Source organism: Suricata suricatta, chromosome 5, assembly GCF_006229205.1.
Source record: "Suricata suricatta isolate VVHF042 chromosome 5, meerkat_22Aug2017_6uvM2_HiC, whole genome shotgun sequence".
NCBI classification, from domain to species: Eukaryota; Metazoa; Chordata; class Mammalia; order Carnivora; family Herpestidae; genus Suricata; species Suricata suricatta.
The window spans coordinates 121,358,862-121,382,020 of record NC_043704.1 but is presented as its reverse complement, the minus strand read 5'-3'; the positions used below and the strand labels follow the sequence as shown (position 1 = coordinate 121,382,020).

General features: G+C 39.6%; 1 protein-coding gene across 1 annotated transcript in view; it reads right to left on the bottom strand.

The window, feature by feature from the left end:
• COPB2 (coatomer protein complex subunit beta 2) overlaps positions 1–4,609 on the bottom strand; it is a 28,238-nt gene extending 23,629 nt beyond the window's left edge. The window contains exon 1 of the mRNA XM_029940167.1: positions 4,499–4,609. Within this exon, the coding sequence (XP_029796027.1) occupies positions 4,499–4,501 (3 nt within the window). The 5' untranslated portion in view covers positions 4,502–4,609. The remainder of the gene's footprint in view (positions 1–4,498) is intronic.
• Between the last annotated feature and the right edge of the window lie 18,550 nt (positions 4,610–23,159).

Below are 23,159 nucleotides of genomic sequence, written 5' to 3'. Positions count from 1 at the left end.
ATACAATGGAGAAAGATGGTCTCTTCAATAAACTATGTTTGGCAAACTGGACAACCATAAGCAAAAGAATGAAACTGGACCACTATCTTACACCATAGTTAATTTTACAAAATTTGACCCAAAATGGATTAGACTTGAATGTAAAACCTGAAACCATAAACTCCTTGAAGAAAACATAGGCAGTAAGCTCCCTGGCACTGGTCTTGGTGATTTTTTGGATGTGACACCAAATATAAAGGCATCAAAAGCAAAAATTAATAAGTGGGTCTACATCAAATAAAAAGCTTCTGCAAAACAAAGGAAACCATCAACAATGAATTTTATTTCATTTCATTTCATCAATGAAAAGACAACCTACTGAATGGGAGAAAATACCTGGAAATCATTTATCTGGATAAAGGACTAATATTCATAATATGTAAAAAACCTATACAACTCAATAGCATAATAATAATAATAATCTAATTAAAAATAGAGGTTCTGAATGGACTTTTTTACAAAGAAGACTACAGATGACCAAAAGGTACATGAAAAATGTCACTAATCATCACAAATCAAAACCATAATGAGATTAGAAGGGCTATTCTCAAAACAAGAAATAACAAGCGTTGGTGAGGATGTGAAGAAGAGGGGACCCTTATGCATTGTTGGCTGGAATGTAAATTGGTGAAGCCACTATGGAAAACAGCGTGGAGGTTCCCCCTCAGAATTAAAAACAGAAGTACTGTAGGACCCAGCAATTCCATGTCTAGGTATTTACCCAAAGAAAGAACAAAAGCACCAACTTGGAAGAATATATACACCCCCATGTGCACTGTAGCATTATTTACAATAGCCATGACACTGAAACAGTGCTAAGTGTCCACTGATGGATGAATGGATAAAGAAAATGTATATAATATATGTATACTATACATGATATTCCATTATGTATTATGTAGGTGTGTATATGTATATAATATATATTATATATGTTTATACATAATATTCCATTGTATACACATATAGAAGTATTACTCACCCATAAAAGAGAATGAAACCTTACCATTTGTGACAACATGGATGGACCTTGAGAGTATTATGCTAAGTGAAATAAGTTGGAGAAAGACAAATACTGTATGACCTCACTTGTATGAAGAATCTTAAAACACAACACAACAACCAGCTCAAGTTCACACATGCAGAGAACAGATCAGTGGTTGCCAGAAGCAGGGTGTGGGGATAGGCAAAATGGATGGAAGAGGTCAAAGGGTAAAAACTTCCAGTAATAAAATAATTAAGTCATGGGGATATAATGTACAGCATGGTGACTATAGTTTGTAACTCTGTGTTGTATATTTGAAAGTTGCTAAAAATAGACCTTAAAAATTATCACAAGAAAAAAATGACTGTAACCACGTAGAGTGATGGATGTTAACTAAACTTACTGTTGTGATCATTTCACAATATATACATATACTAAATCATATGTTGTACACATTGTCAATTATACCTCAATTAAAAAAAAAACCTGATTTCTTCAGAGCAAAGTGTTTTGTCAGTAATATTAGTAAACACTACGTGAATGTGATGGGAGATCAATACGTGTTATTTCCAGGTCCATGAAGGCCTTTGGAAGCAAATGGGAATGTTTAACATTTTAATGGATTTAAAGTTCTGGGAACCTAATGTACTTAAAAAGGAACTTAACTAATGAGTTAGTTACTTAGTAATCTAATTAGAACAATTTTAAACAAAAATTAAAGCACTCTTTATTCAGAAAATGCTAATAGTTTAAAACAGCTTTTTTCAACCTGGATTCATCTATACCATAGACAAGAATATGATGTGAATAACTATTTTCTCAATTCTCCCAACAATACCATTCTAGGAGAAAAGTTAATTCATTACAAACAGTGAAGCCTTTGGATATAATCTTAATTCTCTCTCGGACACACACTGGGGAAGACCGATTTAAAATGTTTCCACTTCAACAGTTTTAAACAACCTAAAAGTTTGTTTGGCAACTTGAGTTACCATTGAATCTTTATCTTTGTGATCTTCCAGAATGATCATGAATGGAATAGAAATTTAAGGTTACTTTTGAACACAAAAGATCATTAGATAATTTCAGCAGAGATAATTTCCCAAAACAAACACCAAAACAACGCAAAGCTCTTATTCATCTACTTCTAACCCTATTACATTACTTCTATACACGCCTCTCCCACTTTTAGCAACAACCCAGATCTCTTTACTTTAAAAGATCAGCGTTCTTTGGCTCTTCTCCACAATCATCAAAAAATGTTTCCATGGTCATGCCTTCCTCTCCGTCTCACTCTATTTTCAAACCACTATTCTCACATTCTTCGGTCATTCAGGAAGGCAGGATCTTTTACTTCATCCTTTTCCCAATTTTGCCTTATTAATTAGCATGACAAATTTCAACTCCTTGTGCTGGTCTCTTCAGAGTGAACAAACATCAAGTGTCTGCTGTGTGCCGGGAACCACAGTGGGGGCTTTCACGTAAGCCGGCACATCTCATACTTTTCCTCTAGCAAATGAGGAAAGCCGTATACACTTATAAACTGTGTATGTTTATACACTTATAATACTTATAATTTATATACTTTATATACTCATAAACTGTGTATATTTTACCATATGGATGTTTAATGATTACTGAGTAAAAGTGCTGCTCTGGAAAGTTGGGCTGGGGACTAAGCAACCCTAGAATACCTCTAAATACCCCTAATTCACAAATCCCAGTATAAAGCGCACAGGTGAAATCTCGTTATACTTCTAACGTTTAAGCGACTACTTTGAATGAGACGCTGTATTAGACACTCTAGAATACAAACACCAGTAAGATATTCATACTGTACCCTTCATTCTAAATGTCTCCCTCCATCTTCCAAAACCTGGATGCATTTAGGACTCCTCTTAAACGCTGCTGCCGCCAGTAAAATCTTTTTGGTTACCTTAGCCAGAACTCTCGGTTCCTAAGGGATCTTACAGAAGTTAATTTTAACCTTTAACATTGTATACCTATCTCTTTTTGCTCTACAGAGTAGTTTCCCCTTAAGGGCAGGTCATTGCTTACTCATGTCTTTATCTCCACAGCATCTCCTGTATTTGAATATGGGGGGTTGAGGACACATGGTATAATCCAGGCCTAGGGAATTAGGCCGCGCTCAAATTTCAGTCCCACCATTCATTTCAAATATGCAATACTGGGCAAGTTCACTTAAAACTTCTCTCAGGTTCGACGTAAGATACGGCTATCTATGTCTTAGTGTTACGAGAACTAAATTCGGTGTCAAGCAGTTATCACTCCATAACCATTACTTATAACTCATTCTCCCAGCTGCTGTAGGAATGAGGAGGCAAATGGTTAGCAAATTGCATGTGCACATAGGAAACACTCTACAGTAAACAAGTGAAAAAATAAATTTGTATTTTGTATCTCACTCACAAGATTTAAAATGTATTAAAGAATAAAGGATATGTCATTATAAAACGACCATTACTGAAAGCACAGGAGACCCCAGACCAGAGCAGATCATTGGTAATATGAGGTAGTACAATTAAGAGACCTGAGACCTTATTCAGGGGTCCTTAACCTGGGGACCCAACCAAGTTCATGGAGGAGGACCGGAGAGCTGGTCTGTAGTGAACCCACTGAATTCTCTGCAATGCTGTGGGCTTCTCTACCCATTTTTCTAGAAGTATCCATATTTTCACCTGCCTCCTCAAGGACTCAACCTCTGCTGTAATTCCAACTCCGCTTCAATTAGTTTTTTACAAACTTGTTTTTTAACTGCAACATAGGGAACTTGGACTTATTAATCCCCAGTCTTCAAGCTCCAAAATCTGAGCCAAAGCTTCATAACAAGTAAAAGGAGTGGGGGGACGTGCAGGGTAATATTTACATATAAAATAATGACTCTCTTACATTTTTTTCAGAACTAATACACTATTGTGTTTCTTTCTTATTATTATAACACTCTTAGGCAAAAGTACTTCAGGTATCGTTGAGGGTGACAATGACAATAAAAAAGTGCTGTCTGTCCTGACTGCCATTCTTACCAGGCACTATATGGGCAAATGCAGAAAAGCACGCCAGTTTTATAAGCAACATCTTAACCCTTGATGGCAAAGCATTCGAAATTCCACCCTGGACTCCGTATACATTCCATTTACCTATTTCAGAGGGAACGCTTTTCTGTTTAAGATCGTAGTTTGTGGTCAGCACACACTACTGCAGCAGGAACAAGCCCGACAGGAGTGTAGGCTCAGCGGCCACCGTTCTAAGGGCAGACTGAGATAGTCTTGCCAAAGCCCAGGCACTGCGTCCCCAAACCACCTCAGAATCCTGGGCCCCACCGCCGCCTCCCTCACAAAACTCAAACTGGACCAGGACCCCGAAGGCCTGAGGCGGCGGCCGCATCCGCTCCAGGAGCTCAAGGCTGGCTTCACACGAAAAAACCCCGCTCCCTCCTGCAGGGTCCGGACCTACCATCGCTCCGTTGGTCTGAGCCCGGGAGCCCTCGCTTGCCACCAGCGACGCTGTACCCGAGAGACCCACCGACCCTCTGACCCGCCAACTGACTGACGTGGAACTTCCGGGAGGCGACTCTCGCGATAGTCGAAGTCAGGGCGCGAGCGCCTGCGCAAACACGACGCAGGGCTGACATGTTCAACTTCTTACCCAGTTACCTAGGCAACGGGGCCTTCTCAAACTGTCCGCAGCTGTGCAGATTGAGAAGGCGGGGTGTGGTCTTTACCACCTAACGAAACGGCTTCGGGTTCTTGAGAAGGACGAGAACTGGACACCGAGAGAGAAAAAAAGATATTACAAACGAAATGCTTAGTCCCCTTGGACGCTAACGGCAGGGGGAGCACTGCGTAGTGGAGTTGTGGCTTGAGGAGCGCCGTCGGCCTCTTCCGACTCTGGCTCCGGTGGGAGGAATGGGGAGAGGGGGCGGAGCGCCGCTCCGAGGCCTCAGTGCCCGCACGGCCTGGAGAACTAGGCGCAGGGAATTTTTACGAGCCTTGGACCCCGCGCCGAATGAGGCTGGGAAGAAATGGCCAGAGGCAGGGCCGGGCTTCAGGCCTGTAATCTTGGGTGAGGCCAAGAGCCTTCAGTGTGGAGAGCCCCAGGAGATGGGGACTCCAACCATGCATGATCACTTGTTGCCGAGCGTTGACCGTGTCACTCATTTATTTAACAAATATTTGTCGATTTTCAGCTGTGCGCTGGACATACTTTCCTCTCAGATCCTTCCATCGAACTGAATTATATCCATTTGACTAATGAGGAAACCGAAGTTCATAGTGTCCAGGCCAAGGCCTCATAGTAAGTGGTGGAGTCGGGATTTCATCCCAGATTCATATGCCCTCGAAGTCCGTGCTCTATCTACTGCGTACATCAGAGTTATCTCTTCATAAAGGTAGAAAGGGCATGAGCCACGGGTCACAAAAAACTGCGAGAGCATTTGCCTGCCACCATCTTCCTATATTCCTGCTTCTTGTTTTTAAACACCGTGGGCCAAATAAAACTTGTCACTTTTAAACGAGGACCTCTGGCCTGAGAGACGCCTTGGCTTTTTTAGACCTCTGTATTGTCAGAAAGGCAAAAAGTGTGTGTGTGTGTGTGTGTGTGTGTGTGTGTGTGTGTGTGTTTAGAAACATTCAGAGGGAGACGTGGACTCTCCGTGGCTCTTAGTGGAAGCTTTGCCGCTAATGTGATCTCTTTGTAGGCCTCAGTTTTTCTCATGATAAAAGTAGGTTGGCGGCCCTGGGCGGCTCAGTCGGTTAAGCCACGGGACTTGGCTAGGTCACCATCTCCCTGTTGGTGGATTTTAGCCCCAGTGGGGCTCTGTGCTGACAGCTCAGAGCCTGGAGCCTTTTTCAGATTCTGTGTCTCCCTCTTTCTCTGACCCTCCCCACTCAAGCTCACTCTCACTCTTTCTCTCAAAAATAAACATTTTTACAAAATTAAAAAGAAAATAGGATAATCTCTAAAGATCTTTCCATTTCTACTATTCTGTGTTTTTGCAATATTTAATAGAAGAGTGGGTCTGGAACTGGATTTTAATGCCAGCAGTTTTATCTTATGAAATGTAAACTGACACTAATAATTGAATACTTTGCTTACTCTATGGAGTAGCTGGAGATCGTAAGAGTTCATTGAAAATTTTATGAATTCAAACTATGTAATTTGCTTGAATAGTGGGGCGTCCAGTATTTCTGATTCCTGTATACTCTTGCACTTGAGAAAGTATCTTAAGACTTGGCACATTATCAGTAATACAAAATAAAACGACATATCTTCTCTATCCTCAAGGCACTCAGTTGGGGATACTTATATCCTTAAATACCACCAGGCACCCAAGGGTTTATTTAGTATTGATTAGGGCTGAGACCCCAAATGTCACACTCACTGTAACTATACCTTTTCTCATTTTTCCCACTGTAGTTAGCCAACAGTAAGTTCTGCAATTGTATACTATAAATTCATTCTTCTTTCAACCATTACATACTGAATTCGTACTATATCCAAAGCATTATACTAGGTGCTGCCTGAAGATTAGACATAAAAATTTAGCCTTGGATTTGGTTGAAAGAAATCCATTTTAAATAATATTCTCAAATATGAATTAATAGATAAAATAACATTAACTCCATGTTTGTATATTCCTAAGTTTTCAATCATGGGTTTAAAATCTTTTATTTACTCCTGTGGTTTAGAGGAGACTGGCAGGTTAGGAAAATAGCTCTGGGGAAGAAAAGAAATATGGACAATCTTAGCAAATTGGGAAAGTGTTTCCCAAGAGGTTGGTTGCAATTGATCAACAGATCTTAAAGTCTTACCTGGTCAATTTCTAGGATGACTGTTTCAACCCTTTTTTCTGCTGCTGCAAGAATTCCAAATAGAAGTTCGGTCAGCAATGCCTCTTATCAGTACTCTGTGTACACCTTGATCTCGCCATTCTATTCCCACCCCTTATAAGAAGTTGAGGAAGTGAAAATAATTCCTTGAAAATAACTCCTGGGAAAACCTAGTTGGTATTTTCAAAAAATAAACCTCTGTGTATGTATACGTGTGTGTGTGTGTGTGTGTGTGTGTGTGTGTGTGTATGATCATCTAGCAAAGTGTGAGTAGGTACATGAAGAATAGCCTAGTTTCTCTCTTCAAAGGGAGGCCAGTTATGTATAGATAATGAAATACTCTACCGAATATGAGTACCCCAAGAAGTACCAATAAAGTACTCCGAGGATAAAATATCCAGCCAGGGATATCAGTTTCATAAAGGAGGCATAATTTGAGCAGGACTTTGAGGTAAAGAGCGTGTGGTATGTTTGAGAACCACGAAAGTCCAGTTTGCCTGGCATTTGTTTAGAAGGACACGGAGGGAAGAGCATAGAGAGGAAGGACAGAGCTAGAACCTGAAGATTCTTAAATAGGGAGGTACTGGACTTTAATTCAGTAAGCAATTTGGAACCCTTAGGCCAGAAAAGAAACCTGTTCATATCTACACTCTGTAAGATTTACAATTTGTTGATGTGTATGAAGAAATGGATTGAGACAGTGAAATACTAAACAAGTTTAAGGGAAGTAAGTGTAGAAATAACAGTTATGAATTAATTTTATTGAGTGTCCACTATGCACTCGGCATGAGAAAATGCAGTTTGCATACTGTGATTTAGACAGTAGTACTAAAAGATAGACATTATTTTCTCCAACTTATAGATGAGAAACTGAGGTGCACTTGGTTAAGTAATATGCTCCACGGCACACTGCTCAGGAATGAGTGACAGATTTGAGATTTGAATCCAAGTTTGTCTCCAAAGCAAGTGCTGTTTGCTTTTTTAATAGCATCTTTTAAAGCCTAATTATTTTGAGAGAGAGAGAACACAAGTAGGGGAGGGGCAGAGAGAGAGGAAGAGAGAGAGAGAATCCCAAGCAGACCCAATATATCAGTGCAGGGTCTGATGTGGGGCTGAACTCAAGAACCACAAGATCATGACCTGAGCTGAAACCAAAAGTTGAACACCCGACTGAGCCACCTCGGTGGTCCAACAAATGCTATTTTTACTAGACTGCTATTTCTTCCGTTTTCACTAAGAAGCTGGAATCAACAAGATACACAAATGATTTGAGTTTCTTACGCACTAAGGGGTTGAGAGGCATCCTGATGTTAATGTTTTGAATCTAAAGAGCCTGGAGGAACACCTTTAATTAAAGTAAGAAGTAGAGCCAGTAAATGACACAGATAAGAAACATAGGAAAACTGTTTGTCAGATACATCTAGGAAAACTATGCCACAAAAGGAAAAGAGAGGGATAACATAATAGGGTGACCAGCAGCCTAGATGGCTTTAGAGAATTTAAAGAGGTTTGCTATTTAGAAAAAAACTATTGCCAATGAATTAAAGGACACAATGAATTATGAGGACACAAGTTGCTTCAAAAAAGCACTTTCAGTTAAGTAATGCTAAGGGAAGCAGGCTTTCAAGGGATTAAGAAATGATTGGATGATAAGGAAGTGGAAGTAGTGAGTATAAACTATTTTATCAAACAATTGGTATGAAAAGGCAAATGTTGATGTCTCACTGAAAATGAACTGATTGTTTCTGTATTTAGGGTGTAGGTCTCATTACTTTATAATAACACTCCAAATGGACGTATGCAAATAAACACATCTTTGCAGTATGAGTAGGAACTAGTCAGACAAATGTTGAAAAGGTATATGCAGAGCATTTGAAATGGAGGGAAGTGAGAGTTCGATTTTCCCAGAGAACTAAAAGTAGTTCAGCATGTCTGGGCCAGATAGTAAGAAGGGGGAGAACGGAGAAATGAGACTAGAAAGATAGGTGAAGCTCAGATCTTGAAGGTCCATGATTGCCAGTTTAAGGAGAAGGCTCTAGGGAACCATTGAAGACTGTTAAGAAGAGTAATCTTCATGCTCCATTGCTGATTCATCATTGCGTGTCAGTTACTTTTCCTATTAAAGGAAATGTTAAGGTTATCGGCTGGATTTCTGCATGAGGTGAATAAGAAGAGTCTGACCACATAATCGCCTACCAACCATCAGAAGACTAAATTGAGTTGAAGAACCACTGAGCAGTCTTCCAAGGACGAAGCTTGTGGATGCCCGACACTAGAGGTAAAATCTTTGATCGCAAAAGCATTGATTAGCTGCAGGGTGCTGTGCATTCCATCTGATTACCTTCAAATATTTAAAAGTTATTAAAACAAATTTACTCCATGTGATGTGGGATTGGGGATGAGGGAATGTTCACTTTTGTTGACCTGAAAGCATAAAAATCTAAATTTTTAGTAATGTTTTTGGTGTGGATATAAATTTTGCCCTTTGAAAGAATGTACTAACCCCATGTGTATTTAATAAAAAATTTTTAGAGGAAGTAGAGTTTAGAATGAGCTTTGAAATGAAAGAGGTGATTACACAGATCAGAATTGCCAGACATTGTATCGTAGTAGAATTTGGGGAGTTTGTTGTTTCGTGACCTCCATGGTGTTTTCCATATGTGAGGACATTCTGTGTCTCAGTCTTCACATGTGGAATGCTAAGACCCACCGAGGTTAACTCATGAACCAACAGACTCTAGAGACTTCTTTGTCTCAGGGTTGTCTTGTGTGGTGAACTTTCCTGGTCTTAGTTTCATTTCCTGTAAAGTACTGTTGGACAAAATGAACTGTGAAATCCTTTCCTGCTCTAAGCTTCTTTAGATTTGTGAGTGTGATTCTGTGTTCTTGTCCAACGAAGAGGGCAAAGGGATGTAGGATGTATTAATAGATATTTGTTTTCACTTCATGTGTCAGTGCAGTAGTTCTTCCCACGTATTTCACAGCACACATTGCTCTTTTCTCTGGAAGCCACCATTAAAGGTGCAAATTTTTTTTGTGAGGGTTCATTCTCATTTGAACAATACTGTATAAACCCAAGGATCCTAGGGCTTAGGACAAGGAGCCTGATGGATGTGAGGGGACCAGGAGCAGATGCCCAAGTGTGTATGGTATGCAGAGGTCCTTGGTGAACATTTTCTAACAACCAATGCTTAGCTTTTGTTCCAGAGAAAAGATTTTACAAAGTTTTACACAGCAAGTTGGTAGGTTTAGAGCAATTATGTTACCTTAAGAATTATGCCCTTGTAAATGACAGTGCTGCATATAAATAAATGAATAATAATGACAAATAGCTTGGCTATCTGGCATGTAGCAGTTACCTTTAAATTAATTGAAAAAAAATTTAATGTTAAAGTGAAATATCTGGAGTGACAAGGCACTGCACAGCATAATTTCCATCAAATTGCCTTATTCCACTTTCTTCTAAAGAATTTGTCAGGTCAAGTTGATCTAAGGGCATTACTGAATTTGAATTCAAATGCAGTTCAAGCCCCAAGGTTTAAAAAATGAAGTCCTTGGGCTCCGAGCTCCTGATATGCTTTTGTATCTGAAGATAATAATCCAAATCATATTGAGCCACCCTCCTCCAGGACTTCTCATTTGATGTCAAAGCAACTTCACATTGATAGTGCTTGATCTATCACGAAAATCCAAATAAAGGTACTGTCTCTAGGAAGAAGGAAGTATTTCTTTTGCTAAATATGGCTATACCTTGGTGTATATCTTCCATTGACAATAAATGCAGATATAACTATCTTGAAAAGGTTTATATATAAAGTGAATGTTAGCTAACTGGATCATATATTTGTATTATTTATACATACATACATATATATCAGATATAGGCAGAGTCAATATCCGAGGGAAGTGAAAGGAGATTACAGGTGTTTTATTTGTATTTTCTAACTTTTCTATTACAAACATACTGTGTAATAAAGAAAATAAATTTTTCTGCAAATATATAGCAAAGGAGCTTGTCATTTGAGGGAAGCCTATTTTGAATCTGACTATAAAGCAAAGAAAATACCTCCTGTTTTCTGCATAAGTTTGGATTTTCATTTTATAAAGCCCATTTAAGGTGCAACAAAATGATACAGTCATATCAGGAATGAACAGTTTGCCAAAAGAGAATATGCAATCCCGAGTGTTTCAGGGGAAGGAAGATCCAGGTTTTGCAAAAGGAAGTTCTCCGGTGGATTTTTCAGTAAGGTGTATTCCTGGGAGAACTAGACAAGGAAGCAGTTGTGTTGGAAGATTTAAATGTGCAAGGGGGAGGTTAGGTGAGGCAGCGATCAGCGGGGAGGGAGGATGAGAGCTAGAGCTGCTCAGGAGCCCAGGGGAAGGGCTGCAAGCAGCACGTGTATTCAGCTGGCATGTATTAGTACTGCCAACGCGTGTTTAAAATACCAGTTGCTAGAGAGTTGCTACTTTGATCCCTAGTTGATCAGGTGCCCCCACCCCCACGCCGGCTTCTCCATATTCTAGCCACTAAAGGGGTAACAACTTATACCACAACGGGCCCCCAGGCCCTTGATCTTGTGCAACAGTCAGCATCTGGTCTGATATTGGGAATCTTTTCTGACTGATGAGTGCTGGTACTTTTGCTCTTTTATGTATGTGTTTTGTTTTATTCTACTTGGAATCCACTGAGTCTCTTAATTCTGATAAATTCTCAGTCACCATGCTAGTCTCTCTTTCATCTCTTCCTGGCATGGCAGTGTTAGGATGTTGTACTGTATTCTCCACATCCCCTATATACTCCTGTGTATTTCTTTTTCATTCTCTTCTCTCGGTACTGCATTCTTATAAGGTCTTCTGCCCTACCTTCCCACTCATCATTTCTCCCTCATATTGTCAAAATGTTGCAAATATGATCGTCAAGTTTGTAATTTCAATTACTATCATTTTTATTTCTAGTTTGGTTCTCTCAGATATGGGATGTGATTTTTTTATAGCCTCCTTATAGTTATTTTCAAGGTTGTCACTTATTTCCACAAACGGCATAATTGTTTTTAAACCTGGGTCTTATAGTTGAAGCCTATATGGGTCTATTTTTTCTGTCTTGTTTTGCTGGTTCTTGTTCCCTTGATGCTTGGTTATCTTTGATTGGAGAAGTGACTGGTCGCTCTCCTTATTTATGGGGGTACCCCAAAGCCTAGTTTGGATGTGTCCCCTCCATCCCTAAGAGCCTTTATTTTGGTTTGGCCAGGCATCTAGGATCAATAATAACTGAGATCTCTTTACACCAAATTCATGGCTCAGAAGTCTCTGGCTCGCCCAGGCCAAGTGTTCACACAGTACAACACACAAGAGGGTGTTCTGTGGCCACAGCTCCTTGAAGACTTTTTGTTCCTTTTCTTTTTAAATCTCCTGCCTTGCTAATTGCCAAGCGATTTTTCTAGCAGCCCACTGAGGCTGAGGGGCAGGGGCAGCAGATTGCGGTCTGGTTTATGCTTAATCCATATGTGTACTAATCTGGGGGAAGCTGTTCTATAACACTCTTCAGTTTCTGTGGGCTCCTTGTCTTACCTGCATCCATCTAGCCTCTAGTGGCCAAAGCAATGTTGACAGACACCCTTAGGGGTTTTGATCATCAGTAATCTTACCATTTTAGTAGCATCCAGATATTAACCTGAAAATTCTTCTTTCCCCAAGGTTATTTATTTATTTATGAGACAGAGGGAGAGTGTGTGCAGACATGCACAAACGGGGGAGGGGCTGTAAATCCCATTTACAGCAAAAAGAGCAGGAACCTAGCTACAGATTTTAGTGGCCTATCCCACGTAGTCAAACAAGCGAAGAATAAATGACACCATATAGCGACACTCTGCAGGTGTCAGCAGCAGCTGCACAGAGCCCCCTCCCTCTGTACCCTCCGTATGGAAGGCCACATCCCATAGGAAGTGGGAACGAATGGCAGTGGTAAGAAAGCATCCAGGGACACCACAGAGAAAGGCAAACTGCACATTGCCCTCGGGCACACTGCCTGGATAAGGAGGAACATAAATTTTTCTTTCAGCATTAGGAGAGTAGGCAGAAACACCAGAAATTTAGCTACATCTTCCAGCAGTCAAGATTACTGTGAATAGGGCTCTTAATGTCTTAGTGCAGCATTAGAACATTTCCCACAGATCAGACATGTTCTCCCTGTCTCATCCCCCAACACTCTCATTTGCAATTCACTGAAAAGTTGGGTATACAGTTCCCCCCTGAGTGAGATTCACTAAGGAGCTAAGACGAGGTAAGTTCTTTAGCCTGTGACTACATAGTGGGATTGCAGCATACGTTTACATTTATGCAAATTCAGCTATTTGAGCTCAGAAATAACGATAGCTTAAATAATATTAGCAGTACCTCTCTCTTTCTCCCGGAATGAACACAAACTAGAAGTGAATCTGTTATTCCTTCAAAACACATCAGTTCCTCCGTATCTCCCACAATGAGAACTGTTCTCTCAATGAGTGAGAATCTAAGTAATTTTCCCATGCCTCTAAATGCGATCCATCTGTTATCTAGAACTAACCCAGGAAGCAATCACCAAAGGGCAAATTGGCTATGTTAGATTATTAGGTGCTGCTACAGGTACAGTGAAGATCCTGCTATCCATTAGACTCCACTGCCTGTACTGAGCTGCATGAAGAAGGTGAAAACCAAAGGCAAAAAGAGCACTCAAGACAAAAGGAGGATGGCATCCATCAGCCTGAGAAGATTGAAAAACCTTGTTGGAGGAGGAGACACCTAAGGACAGGCCAGATTATTTCACAGTTGACCGTCTGTCACAGAACTTGGTGCTTTTCAACCCCAAACTCTGAGAACAGCTCCACTTTATAGATGAAAAATCTCTTGGCCACAAAGGTTAAATAGCTTGCCTAAGTTCACACAGTATGTGGTAGAGCTGTGCTTCAAATCAGGTGGGTCCTGTAAGGTAACATTCCGACCTGTTCCAAGGATAATATTAAAATAACTAGGCTCTTAGAACACTTAATAAATGAGCACTCAGTAAAAAAAAACTTTCCCTTTTGTCCCTATGGTATCCCTCTATAGCACCTAGCTCAGAAGCAAATGTTTCATAAAAAGGCCAAGAAAAAGCAGGGTGGAGGATGGGTTGAGCTGTGTAGGGCAGGAAAGTGGTACAAATCAGTGTGGCTTGTCAGTGGACCCAGTGTAAATCCCATGTAAAGATTACTACGGATATAAAATCAATATATAGAAATCTATTGCGCTTCTAAACACTAATAACAATCTATCAAAAGGGAAATTAAGAAAACAATCCTATTTACAACTGCATCAAAAAGAATGAAATATCTAGGAATAAATTTAATCAAGAAGATGGAAGACCTATACAAGACACTGTTTAAAGTAATTGAAGGTGACACAAATAAGCGGAAAGATATTCTATACCCATGGTTTGGAAGAATTAATATTGTCAAAATGTCCATACTATTCATAACAATCTTCATGTTCAGTGCAATCCTGCCCAAAATTCCAGCGGCATTTTTCACAGAAATAGAACAGACAATCACAAAGTTTGTATGGAACCACAAAAGACCCTGACTAGCCAAAGCAATATTGAGACAGAAGGATGAAGCTAAGGCATCACATTTCTTAATTTCAAACTATATTACAAAGCTGTAGCAATCAAAATAGTGTGGTATCATAAAAACACACATGTAGATCAATGGAGCAGATTAGAGAGCCCAGAAATAAACCCACACATATATGATCAATTAATTTATGAAAAGAAGCCAAGAACATCTGGTGGTTTTTAATAAATGGTGTTGGGCAAAGTGGAAGGCCACATACAAAAGAATGAAACTGAACCACTATCTTACACCACACACAAAAAGTAACTCAGTATGGGTTCAAGACTTGAATGTAAGACCTGAGACCATGAAAACATAGGCTATAAGGTCTATGACATTGATCTTGCTGATAATTTTTTAGATTTGACCCCAAAAGCAAAGACAACAAAAGCAAAAATAAACAAGTGGAACTATCATACTAAAAAGCCAAGGACACCCAACAAACTGAAAAGGCAACCTACCAAATGGGAGAAAATATTTGTAAATCATATATCTGCTAAGAGGTTAGTATCCAAAATATATAAAGAAGCCAAACAACTTAATAGCAAAACAAAAACCAAGCAAATATAAAACCAGTCCAATTAAAAATTGGGCAGAAGATCTGAATAGCCATTTTTCAAAAGATGACATGCAAATGACCAATGAGAAAAGATGCTCAGCATCACTAATCATCACAAATAAAAACTATAATGAGATATCACCTCACACCGGTTAGAATGGCTATTATTAAACTATTATTACATATTGGTGAGGATGTGGAGAAAAAGAGACCTTTGTGCACTGTTGGTGGGAATGTAATTTGTTGCAGCCACTATAAAAAACAGTATGAAGGTTTCTCAAAAAATTAAAAATAGAACTACCATATGATCCAGCAACACTACTGTTGAGTATTTATCCAAAGAAAATGAAAACACTAACTCAAAAAGATAAATACACCCCCATGTTCATTGCAGCAATATTTACAGTATTTACAATAGCCAAGATACGGAATCAACCCATTTGTCCAAAAATGAATTAATGGATAAAGAGATTGTGGGGTGTGTGTGTGTGTGTGTGTGTGTGTGTGCGCGTGCACGCATGAGCAATGTAATATTATTCAGCCATAAAAAGAATGAAGTCTTGCCATTTGTGGTAACATGGATGTGTGGACACACCTTGAACGCATTTTGCTAAGTGAAATAAGTCAGAGAAAGACAAACACCATGTGATCTCACTTATAGGTGGATTTTTTTATATATAGATATATATAATTTGTTGATTGATTTTCTAAAAAATACTTGTGTACATACATGGTGTATTTACAATATAGTATATATTAGTGAGTATATATATGTTTAGTTTGGGTACCACGTGGGAGTAGTTAATTTTATTTTTTTCTGACTCATGCACAGTGTGCACTGTTGTTTGGGCTGTCTGTATACCCTTCGTTTTTGAGGAATTTCTCCATTCCCTGGCAGGTTGAGCTTAAGCATGGCCATGTGGCCTCAGTACAACTTATACATGTGCTTCTACCTGTGCTGAACTTTGAGAGGCTGGGAGCGGGTGGTAATTTGCAGTGGAGTCCAGCAGCATGGAGGGCATGACCAGGCCATGATGTGCGGCAGAGCCCATGGAGAAGGCACAGAGGCAGTGATACCGCGGTGCCTGCAGAGACAATGAGCTGTGCTGAGCAAACAGATCCTGTGGTGGGATAATGGTTAGGCCTTCTTCCTCAGCCACTGTGCTTCTGATACATGCCTAGAGTTAGTGTATGTTGTTTTCTTTTCTTTTTAATTTATTTAAAGTCTATTTCTGAGAAAGAGAGAGAACGAGAGAGAGAGAGAGAGAGAGAGAGAGAGAGAGAGAGAGCGCGTGAGCACAAATGGGGGAGTTGCAGAGACAGACGGAGACACAGAATCCAAAGCAGGCTCCATGCTGTGAGCTGTCAGCACAGAGCCTGATGCAGGGCTTGAACTCACAGACCAGAAGGTCATGCCCTGAGCCGAAGTCAGACACTTAACCAACTGAGCCACCCAGGTGCCCCATGTGTGTGTTGTTTTCAATCGAGAGCCCTGCTTAGTGTGATATCCGATAGCCTGCTCACAAACAAAAGATGGTCTGACGGTCTCAGCAGTAATTTTAAAACTTCAAGGAAAGCCCCAAATATCACACTGATTTTAACAATACCCAAAGCAAGTTTGGGATGGCTAGTAACCGTTCCAAATTGGCCTTGGGTTAGGTTACCATTTATGAAAATAATTCTTCTTTCTCTCTAGATATATGGGTGGCAAGAAAACAATCAGAGTCGATCATAAAACCAGGCCTGCCCCTTGGCTCTCTGTGGTTCAGTTGGTTTCTTGGCTCATTCCTTATTTTATCCAGAGGCAGGTCAGACTGTCCGGGTGGAATGTTCAAAAAAACCAAAACCTTAGTGTGAACGTTTTCTTTAAGGTCAGTGTAATTTACAATCTGTCCAGAGAAGCTTTTAGAGATGTGGAATGTGATGTAGAATGTGACTGTAATCCACAATGTGCTACCATTATCCTTCCCTCCTATTAGAAATTGATTCTGGCACAGTTCCTTCAGGTGGAAAGTGACTCTGTCAGCAACTGCTCTTCCGTTTTTCACACATTGGTGTTCCCCCTACCAACGTATTAAAGCCTCCTTAATGTTCCTTTAGGAAAGGTTAAAAACAGTTATCACCAACATTTGGAGTTTCATATCTCCTTGTTACTTCTACTCTGCTTTGCTCCTTGGGCCATTAGCAATCACGTAGAGTGGAAGATCGTTTCCTCAAATTACCTGAGCTTGACTGCTTGGTATGCACTGACCTGAAGGAAGACATGCCCAAACCTAGCCCTGGCTGTGGTTGGCAGCATTTGTCTCCCTTTTTCCCTACCCCTATGGCTGTCCCTTGCACTTTGGGACAAGATAACACTGTCACAAAACTATTTCTGACACCCTGCCACCTGATTCTATACAGATCCAGAGAACAAACTGGACTGTTTACACAGATGAACCAAAGCTGACAAAGAGGATGGTCAGCCCGTCTCTGTATGTGGCCATTCCCATAACTCTCAGAGTATTGGGTAGTGTGATGATTAATGTTCTTTGTCAACTTGATAAGATCCCAGGGTGCCCAGCCATGTGGCCAAACATTATTTCCGGGAGAGTCAGTGAGGGTGTTTCCAGATTAGCATTTGGACTGGACTGAGTAAAGCAGATTTCCCTTCCTGGGGAGGGCATCATCCAATCCGTAGAGGGTCTGAATAGAACAAAAAAGTGGCGGAAGAGAAAATTTACTCCTTGCCTGCCTGCTCGGGCAGAGACATCCATCTTCTCCAGCTCTCAGGCTGAGACTTACACCATCAGCTCCCCTGGTTCTCAGGCCTTTGGACTTGGATTAAATCACATCACTGGCTTTCCTGGGTGTCTGACGTGCAGACAGCAGATCGTGGGACTTCTCAGCCTCCGCGATCCAGTGAGCCAGTTCCCCATAATAAAGCTCTCTCTCTATATATATATCTTGTTGGCTCTGTTTCTCTGAAGAACCTCGACTGATACACATAGTGTCTCTTAATAGTGTGCATGGTGCTCCTTCCTGATACCACGCTTTTTAATCTGTTTCAATCCAGGCACACCCCCTTTGGGTAAATATAAAATATTCTTTCACCTCATATATTAAACATTACATTTTTCACAAATAGATGCCAAGTTTAATTTTCTTTAAACTTATTTATTTTTAAAGTTTCCAAATATGGAAGCATGTTGAACGTCTTTTAAAAATGAAGTCGATTCCCTAGAGATTTGTGCCGGCCTCTATAGCGAGGAGGCCCCTGGTTACCAGTCATGGATGAAGACAAACATAATGGGTGAGCCCAACAGCATCTCAACCGTTTTCCTGCCTTCCATTCTAAATGCCAAGCAGCATTTATGGATTTTCCTTCAATGAGAACTGGCCCTGTAACATGTTATTGCAGCAGTGACATGTAAGTGGGCTTTTTCTGCTTTGCTTTCCTGACAGAGGAACAGACATGGCTGACTCCGTCTCTTCATGTCTTCTTACGTTGGGAAGTCTACAACCTCAGTCTTTTTAATGTAAAATGGTAATAGCACCTAATTCATAAATTGCTGCAAGAGTTACAAACATATGATAAATGAGGATAACTAAAAAAAAACATTAACCCATTTTTTGCACCTCATATTTCCCTTTTACCTTTTGTGCTATGACTTCCCCACCCCCCCACCCCCTATTCCTGGTCACCCAGTTTATGATTACTAACCTAGGGCAAGGGATGAGATGTTCTGGTGAAAACACATGTACAAGGAGTCCCTTCTAGTTGCAGAGTAGGTAGAGGTGAGAAAAGAAAGGATTCAGGACATAGACCAGAGAATTCAAAAATTCAAAATGTTTTAAAATTTGTAAATAGTACTTGACTTCCACTTTCAGGAAAATGAAGTAGATGTACTTTCCCCTATTCCTCTCCCTAAGTATCACAGACCAGCTAGGTCCCTTAAAACCAAATAATGACACAATGGTGAGTTCCCTGGTTGTTGTTTTTTGTACTATATATCCCATACTTGGAGTTGAAGAAGCCAGCCACCTGTAAACACCAATGGGTACAAACAAAAAAAGCTCTAATAAAATTTTATTCTCACTAACCAATGGACCAGGAACGGGAAGGCCTAGAAAGGGAGAAAGCTTTTAGAAGAAAACTCCCTCACTCCAGCTAAACACCACAGAAGATTACTTCTCTATCCTACTCAGGTCAGTAAAGACTAATGAGTGAGCCTAGACTTCCACCTTCACCAAGCTGCAATGAGATGTCCCCACTCTCTTGCGGTAGTGGTATCAGCAGAGAGCTGGCAAGTTTATCCTCACTGGATGATAAGGAGCCCACCCCACCCTAGTGTCAGCAGAGACCATACAGGAGCCTTGACTTCCACCTACCTGTCAGTAATGAGTACTCCTCCTTCCCAGTGGGGTGGTAACAGAGGGGGCCTAGTGGAGAGTTAGCCATAAGGGAGCCACCTTCTCCTCCAGTCCCATGGTATTAGTTGAGGCCACATGGGACAACAATGAGGCACTCCTAATGCTCCCAGATACACAGGTATCCGTAGGGCCTAGTGGCAATCTAGAACTCCTACCTCCACATAACAGTAATAAGGAGTTCCCTTCTACCCTGCTCTCAGGTATCAATGGAGGGTAAGTGGTGACCCTGGACTTCCACCTGAATCTGGAAATAATGAGATGTCCTTTCTTCCTCTGACCCCCCAGCCACTTGAGTAGTATCAAAGGATGTCAGCTAAAATAGAAGGTTCAAATAAGATCAAGAGTCAAACATAATACTCAAAATGTCCATATTTCAATTGAAAATCACTCACCATAACATGAACCAGGAATGTTCCAAAGTGATTGGAAAAAGACAGTCAATAGATGTCAACACCAAGATGTCTGAAATGGTAGAATTATGTGACAAAGAGTTTAAAGCAGCCATGAGAAAAATGCTTCATGAGCAATTATGAACATGCCTGAAACAAATGAAAAGTAAAAATAAGGTCTCAGTAAAGAAACAAAAGAAAAATATTCATGTTATCAGAATCCTCAACAGAGAGGAAAAACAGAATGAGGCTGATAAAGTATTCAAAGAAATAATGCCTGGAAACTTACCAATTTGCCAAAAGACATAAACCAACAGATTCGAGATATTGAGAACTCCAAACACGATAGACCCAAAGAAATCCATACCAAGAGTACATCATAATCAAATTTTGGAAACTTAAAAACAAAAAAATCTTGAAAACACTAAGAGAGAAGTGACATTTATAGGGGAAAGACAATTTGAATGTCAGTTTTCTCATCAAATTATGGATGCAAATGAAAGTAGCACATTTTTCACATGCTGAAAAAAGAACTATCAACCCAGAATCCTGTATCCAGCACAAAAAGCCTTCAGAATTGAAGGGGAAAATCAAGACATTGTCAGATGAAGGAAAATTAAGAAAATTTGTCACCAGCAGGCCTACTCTAAGAGAATGGCTAAAGGAATGTCTCATAAGAGAAAGAAACGATAAGCAAAGGAAAGGTGAAATGTCAGGAAAGAAAAAAAAACACAGCAAACAAAAATATGGGTAAATACAATAGGCTTTCCTTTTTCTCATGTTTTCTATATTATGCTTGATAATTAAAGCAAAGATTACATGCTATCTGCTATGATTCTAAATGTATGTGGAGGAGCTATTTAAGACAATTATATCAAAGGTGGGAGAGGGTAAAAAAATATGTGAAGGGAGATAAAGGTTCTACACTTCACTTGAAGTGGTAAAATTGTATCAGTAGATTGTGATGTTATATATAAGTAGCATAACACCAAGTCTAATGACTAAAAAGGCTATACAATGAGATATAGTAAAAAAAAATAATAATAGAAGCCACAGCGATCTTGAGAAAGAAGAACAAAGCTGGAGGTGTCACACTACTAGATTTCAAGGTATACTACTTGGATTACATAGTAATCATATATTCCTTAGTATCTATTTCAAGATATACTATTTTGATTACTATGTAATGATGCTTGCACAAAAATAGACACATATAGCGGTGGAACAGAATAGAGAGCCACACTAATTTAGCCAGTTACTCTATGACAAAGAAGGTGAGAATATACAATGGGGGAAAATCATCTTTTCAATAAATGGTGCTGGGAAAACTGGATAACCACATGCAAAAGAAAGAAAGTGGACCACTTTCTTATACCACACACAAAAATAAACTCAAAATGGATTAAAGCTCTAAATGTGAAGACATAAAACTCCTAGAAGAAAACATAGGCAGTAATCTCTTTGACATCACCATAGCAACAAACTATATATGTCTCCTTACACAAAGGAAACAAAAGTAAAAATAAGCTATTGTTACTACACCAAAATTAAGAAAAAAAGTTTTCAGAGAGAAGAAAACCACCAACAAGGTGAAAAACTCAATGGGATAAGATATTTGTAAATGATACATCTGATGAGAAGTTATATCCAAAATGCATAAAGAACTTACACAATTTAACACCAAGGAAACAAATAGTCTGATTAAAAATAGGCAGAAGGCCTACATCGAAGTTTTTTCAAAGACATACAGATGTTCAACAGACACATGAAAAGATGCTCAACATCATAGTCATCAGGGAAATACAAACCAAAACCACAGTGAGCTATTACCTCATACCTGTCAGAATGGCTTGTATCAAGAAGACAAAAAGTAACAAGTGTTGGAGAGGATGTGGAGAGAAAAAGGAGCCTTTATGCACTGTTGAGAGGAATGTAAATTGATGCAACCACTATGGAAACCAGTATGGAGGTCTCTTATAAAATAAAAAATAGAAATATCACACTATCAAGTAATTCCACTATTGAGTATTTACCCAAAGAAATAAAAAACACTATTTTTTTAAGTTTACTTATTTATTTAGAGCGGGGAGGGGTAGAGAGAAGGAGAGAGAATTTCAAGCAGGCTCTGCACTGTCAGCACAGGGCCTGACACGGGGCTCAAACTCATGAATTGGGAAATCATGACCTGAGCCCAAACCAAGAGTTGGATGCTTATCCAACCAAGCCACCAGATGCCCCACAAAAACACTAACTTGAAAATATATATATGCACCCCTATGTTTATTGGAGTATTATTTACAATAACTAAGATGTGGAAGCAATGCAAATATCCACCAATAGATGATTGAATAAAGAAGATGTGACATATATACAAGAAAATATTGCTCAGTCATAAAAAAGAATGAGATCTTGGCCACTTGCAACAACATGGATGGACCTAGAGGGTATTATGCTAAGTGAAATAAGTCAGACAGAGAAACACAAACACCATATCATTTCACTTACATGTAGAATCTAAAAAAGAAAACAAATGAACAAACAGAAAACAAGGTTCTGGGTTCTCTATCCTGTACAATTGGTCTATGTGTCTGTTTTTGTGACAGTCCCATACTGCCTTGATGATGACAGCTTTGTAACACAGCTTGAAGTCTGGAATTGTGCCACCTTGGGCTTTGGTTTTCTTTTGCAGGATTGCTTTGGCTATTCGGGGTCTTTTCTGGTTCCATACAAACTTTAGGATTGTTTGGTCTAGCTCCGTGAAGAATGCTGGTGTTATTTTGATAGGGATTGCATTGAATGTATAGATTCCTTTGGGTAGTATTGATATTTTAACGATATTTGTTCTTCTAATCCATAAGCATGGAATATTTTTTCATTTCTTCTGTCTTCTTCTATTCCTTTCATAAACTTTCTATAGTTTTCACTGTATAGATTTTTCACCATTTTGGTTAGATTTATTCCTAGGTATTTTGTGGGTTTTGGTGCTATTGTAAATGGGATTGATTCCTTGATTTCTTTTTCTGCTGCTTCATTATTGGTGTATAATACAACTGATTTCTGCACATTGGTTTTATATCCTATGACTTTGCTGAATTCATGAATCAGTTTTAGCAGTTTTTGGGTGCACTCTTTTGAGTTTCCACATAGAGTATCAAGTCGTCTGTGAAGATTGAGAGTTTGACTTGCCGAATTGGATGCCTTTTATTTCTTTGTGTTGTCTGATTGCTGAGGACTCCCAACACTATGTTGAATAACAGTGGTGAGAGTGGACATCCTTGTCTTGTTACTGACCTTAGGGGGGAA